The sequence below is a fragment of the Poecilia reticulata genome, linkage group LG12, assembly GCF_000633615.1.
Source record: "Poecilia reticulata strain Guanapo linkage group LG12, Guppy_female_1.0+MT, whole genome shotgun sequence".
NCBI classification, from domain to species: domain Eukaryota; kingdom Metazoa; phylum Chordata; class Actinopteri; order Cyprinodontiformes; family Poeciliidae; genus Poecilia; species Poecilia reticulata.
In genome coordinates this window covers 8496215-8501749 of record NC_024342.1, presented here as the reverse complement: position 1 = coordinate 8501749, position 5535 = coordinate 8496215, and the positions used below count along the sequence as shown (strand labels likewise).

The following is a 5535-nucleotide window of genomic DNA, read 5'->3' as shown; positions in this document are numbered from 1 at the left end:
ATAAATTAATTGCCATTGTAGTTTGCGAATATTTACTTTTATAACTGGTTTCAGAGGCAGAAAATTTGAAAAAAAAAAAAATAATAATAATAATCACTAAAAATAACAATGCCCTAACTTAGAAAAAGCATTGCCAGCTCGATAGCTACTGAAAGAGCTGTTGATGTTCAGCTCCCCAAATGGTTTTCCTCCTTTTGGAAATAACAATCGTGCCTTGATTGTTTCCAACGAGTTAGAGGGACACGGACATGAGGTGCATGGCCACAGAACGACTTTACCTGAACACGAAGAGGGAAAAAACACAAAGTTTCACACAGGTGTGTAATGTAGCAGCTCTGTAGTGTCACGTAGGTACATAAACTGCCATTGTAGTTTAGCAGCAGAAACCAATAGTGGTTAATTTATCAACATGACCTCTAACAGTAGTAAATGACCCCCCGATAGAAAAAAGGCAGGAATGCATCTTAGTGTCTGCTTTCTTCCTGGCTTTGCTTATGACAACGGCAACTGTGATGTAACAGTTTCCCACATATTTGAGGGACACGCACATCAACCGCATGGCCACGAAACACCCACTTCATCCCAGTCGCATGGAGAGAAAGGCCATGAGCAAGACATAAAAGGTATATTCTTGTTTTTATGAGTTTGTCTCATTTTAAAGCTGTAGCTCTGCTGCCTATCTTGCCCTGCCTGTTGACGTAACCAGAAACATTTCTATGTGGCTTCAAGTCTAAGAAAATTCTGATTCTGAAGTAAAATCTTATTTATTCACAAAGTGAGTGTATAAATTGTTATGTGTGCCAGATATAGACGCTAAGTGTGCACTGGATGAAAGGTGTGTACATGAATGGCAAAATAAGTCACTTTTTGAAGTGGGTTCTCATTGATCCCCTCATACTTCATAACTAGCTGACCATCTAGCGTTGAAAGTTCAATCAGCCATAAGCCGTCCATGAGCGCTCCCAAGTGGCCAAGTAATATCAGCTTATTCCAACAGAAAGTTGAAATTTGTTTTGTCAGAAACGTCAATAATTTAGCATGCTGAGGTGAGTGAATCCTCAACAGGACAGACAGAGCGTTTGAATAGAGATAAAATATCATGAGATAAAATAATGTTATTGGGTTCAGAAACATCACTTTCAACAGTTTCATAACTTTGTCACACATTCTAAACTGCAGCGCTCATACCACTAAGTTTGTTGCCATGGCCAAAATTACCAATATCTGTAAAATGTATTGCATATGCTGCAGTATACCAAAGAGAGTTAGGAAATACTTGAGCAGTAAAACTTCAAAATGCATGGCAGGCAGGTGGAGCCTGGTGTAGGGATAGAGTGGATGTCCTTAAGCTGGTAGTCTTTGACAAAGTTATTGTAAAAAAATATATAGATGTGTTGCTTTTATAATAATGATTGTGGTGCAGCAGTCATGAAGAAAACATACAGCAGGCTCATGATCAAGAAGCAGCATCTGAACACAGAGCAGAGGGTAAAAAATCCCCAGAAAAGCAAGGTATCATTACAAAAGGCTTAATGCCATCAATGAATGCTTAACAAAAAAAGAGATTGACTTTGAAAGTCACAATGCTGTACTGAAGACATAAGAAGCTTTTAAAGTGTTTTTTTTTATTATTATCTCAATTTTCATAAAAATCTCAACTTTCAAGTCTTCCACAACCACAAGAATCACGGACACAAAACAAGCTCAGTGGAAAATAGGCAAGAGGATACTAACAGAATAGGCATCTTGTTTACTTGTGGGGCTGGGGTTTGTTTCTTTATCATTTTATTAAAGTTAAAATTACCAGGGATTTAATATTTTTTTCCTCAAGAGAAATAAACACGAACAAATGGGTAGAAAGACACTGAAAGCTTGATGTGAGGCCTAAAATATAATTAAGAAATCTACAGAGTCATTTTCCTTATTTTGTTCTTTGTGATCTTGCTGGGTCAGACACACATGGGCACGTTAAACCAGCCAGTCACAGGCACGAGGAGCATCCACACAGAACAGCAGAAGCTACAGGTATCCGCATATAGTTACAGATTGTTTCAATAAACAGACGTAAAAGTTTAAAAATCAAAGCTGGAAAAAATGATCATTTGCACGATTGTGTCATTTTGGACGACTTAAATTCCATAAATGTTACTCGTGTGGTATTTTATGTCTGGAATAAAAGGTAATAATTATGTTGTCTGTTGCTAACGATGATGTTTATCAGCCTCCCACACATCGGAGCAACAGCATCATGGAACGAAAGGTGAGGCAAAACATACAAAAAGAAAAGCTTTCTGTCACTGTGTTCCATCCACAGGTAGAATAGACGTCCTGTAGCCAGCAGCCGTGTCCCTGTAGTTTCACGTTCTCCATTTTGGTTTTTTATACGCATACATTGGAGCTCCTAACCTCTGTAGTATCCTGAGAACTCATACTCATTCAGCGATGTTAGATCCACCCCAATGAAGTAGATGAGAAATGGAAACATAAAAGTGCAACGTTCTTTTAATGGATGACGTTAGAATAATGTGTTACGTTAGGCCATCACGCGTCTGAGGAACATTCGCTGAAGCATCAAACATTATCTCATCAAGGAGAGGGCCACATACAAACACAAGCTGGAAGGAAAGGTACTCTTGTTAGCTGGAGTGGTTAGAAGTGCTTTATGTGGTAGAACTGCATCGGGTGGCTTAGGTTCATATATGTGGAGGCTTGAAATGCAAGAGATATAAGTCGCATGTGATGTGTTTTATGAATTGGAGCTTTTCTTCCTGACACAATGACTTGTGACCTCATGAAGGGTGTTACACGTGATTGCTGGATTTTTTATAGTCTGATCTGTAATTAACTTTTTTTATTCGATTGTTAGGGTGAGTTTTTCTTATTAAAAAGAAAACATAACCAAAGAAAAATACCACTTTTGACAATTTTGGTGCATCTGCCACACAATAAATTCGTAAATGAAGTTTGTAGATGTACAGAAGATTTATTTATTGTCTACTATGTAGTGTTTAAAGGATCTATGCCAATAGTTTTTTCTTTATTTAATGTGAGCTGTGATGATTTTCAAGAAAAAATATTTGACTTGCTCACAAGCAAAAATACTTATACAATCTTCAAAAAAAATGTGTCCCTGAAAAAAATGGTGGAAAATCACTTGCCGTTCAGGGCTTCAATAGGTTTACACACAAGTTACACCTTGTAAAAATGTATGAAAGTAAAATAATAATCTTCTTTTAGTATTGTTACTTTTGAATTAACAATAAAATTGATGGGTTAGACCAGCACACATCTGTGGAACATGGACATGTAATTCAGAGCCAGACATCATCTCAGCATGGAGAGGAGAGAAGAGGTAACGCACTTCTACTATTAAGAGCAAAATAATGTTTTCTGAATGGCTGCCAAAAAAAAAAATCTTAAAGACGTGTATTATTTTCATGATAGCTGTGTCAGCCCCTCACAAATCCAGTGGACATGTTCATGAGACTCATAGCCAACAAACGGCAACAGATGAGCAAGGGCACGGTGATGCTCAGAAAGCAGGTATCTATTCAGTTTGTGTTCTTGGCAGTGGTTTTTTTATATTAGTGTGCTTGCCTACTAGGAACAGCAAAAGTGGATGTGAATGTTTGCTGCCTATATTAATGAACATTATTGCATCAGTCTCCCAGATGCATGAGAGTCTCGCACAAGGCCACAAAACCGCAGCCTCACATGGACATGGAGAGGAGGAGCATGGACACAACAAAGTAGAAAGGACAGGTATACAGTGTGGATGTAATAATTTAATCGCAGTAATGTGAAGCTGGACTGATGAAATCAGCATCAGAGAGAGAAAACAGCCTGCCGCTTTCTTTTTTTGCTACATCAGAACCACAAATGTTAATGTTTTTAATGGGATTTCACATGACGGAGCCACAGCAATTAGTGCATAGCTGTGAACCAGAGGAAAAAAGGATGCAGGTTTTTACAGATAAAAATAGGAAATGTGCGTGTTGTCAACGTCATAGGTGAACTTCTAATCCCATTCAAGTTAATTACTGCCTCTAACTGGGTTTCATCCAGTATTCGTCTCTCCATCAGCTCTGGCACGCTGCATAATCCTGCCACCACCATGTTTCACAGTGAGTCTGGTAGTTCTCTGATGTGCTTGTATGTAGGCCCAATGTTAGATTTTGGACTGCTGTAACCAGAGCGCCGTCTTTCACATGTGCTCCACATGGGTTGTCGCAAACGGCTCACGACGTTCTTTTAACAGGGACAAAACACACACAAAAAACCACTGTTAAAAGGTTAGATTTGCTGTTGTGTTAAAAGATTTTTCCAGCTGAGCTGGGCTGAGATTTATGTATACCGGGTCACTCGGCTGCCTGTCTGAGTAATGCACCTGTTGCCAGGCACGTCGGTTTAAGTGGTCAACCATGCATCCTTTTGCTTTCACTGTATTTGTATGTGCTACTTTTTATGTGGGTCTGTTATTAAATAAATTCCACTAATATACAGTGAAGTTTGAGGTTGTAACAAAGTAAGAAAAAGCTGAAGATGTGTGAATAATTTCTCAAGGCACTGCAAGTTTATAAAAATGATCTGAAATCTTAGTTAGGAAATAGTAGCATACTTTTTAAAAGTAGGTGCTGTGTGATTTTTAAATTATATATCACAATGTTAGGCAAATAAATATACAAAATGATGCCGCTGGAACCTTAAAAGTGTAAGAAGGAAACACTTTGCTTCTCCTCTTAAAATTAAATGATTTATTTCAGATCCCCACAAGCCCAGTGGACATGTACATGATGTTCATGGTCACATATCGGCAACCCCACATGGGCGTGGAGAAGAGGGGCGCACACACATAAACACTGAAAGGACAGGTATATAGAAAGCAGGGATAATTGAGTTGAAAACTAATGTTAGTATAAGCTTACAGAAAATAACTGAAAATTAAATGTGCAAAAGGTAGATATTTACTCAGGCATTTACTCGTAAGCTAAATGAAAGCATGTATTTCAGATCCTCATGAGTCTCAGACTGTTGTACATCATGGCCACAAATCGACTACCTCACATGGACATGGAGCGATGGAGCATGCGCACGCAAAAGTTGAAAGTACAGGTAAACTTTTAGATGGATAGTTAGAAGATTTTGTTAGCTTTTCCAAAACTTTGAGGTCATACATATTTACAAAACATGCCCTTTAAAGAGTTAAGAGCTGCAAAAAGCAGATATAGTTTGTGTGGAGTTTTTTTTATTTGGTGTCTTATTGACTATTATTTCAGATGCTCATGTGTCTCACACCCATGTGCATCACGGTCAGAACCCCCTGGCCTCACACAGGCACGGAAAGACAGAGCACTCCCACGGACAAGTTGAAGCGATTGAAACGACAGGTATAGCTGTTAGATGGAGTAGACGTTATTCTCTTGAAATCAAATAATGTACGATATTCAGCAGATACGTTTGCAAAATGGCGAGAAAAAAAAGGACAACGGTTGTGCAGACTTGTCATCTTGTTGACAATGCTTATTTCAATGCTTA

The 5535-nt window shown here is 38.4% G+C and overlaps 1 protein-coding gene across 9 annotated transcripts in view; it reads left to right on the top strand.

Annotated features, from left to right (window-relative positions):
• Positions 1-5529, top strand: part of LOC103473424 (sarcoplasmic reticulum histidine-rich calcium-binding protein-like) — a 23465-nt gene extending 17936 nt beyond the window's left edge. For 4 of the 9 annotated variants that reach the window (XM_008423660.2, XM_008423659.2, XM_017307918.1 and 1 more), the window contains 9 exons: positions 237-623; positions 1954-2025; positions 2222-2260; positions 2538-3352; positions 3445-3543; positions 3664-3762; positions 4764-4871; positions 5011-5112; positions 5277-5529. In XM_008423660.2, the coding sequence (XP_008421882.1) occupies positions 237-325 (89 nt within the window). In that variant the 3' untranslated portion in view covers positions 326-623; positions 1954-2025; positions 2222-2260; ... (4 more) ...; positions 5011-5112; positions 5277-5529. Of the gene's footprint in view, positions 1-232; positions 624-1953; positions 2026-2221; positions 2261-2537; positions 3353-3444; positions 3544-3663; positions 4125-4763; positions 4872-5010; positions 5113-5276 lie in introns of those variants that run through there. The other 5 variants (XM_008423664.2, XM_017307915.1, XM_017307916.1 and 2 more) reach the window with 5 other exon arrangements.
• The last annotated feature ends 6 nt before the right edge of the window (positions 5530-5535 follow it).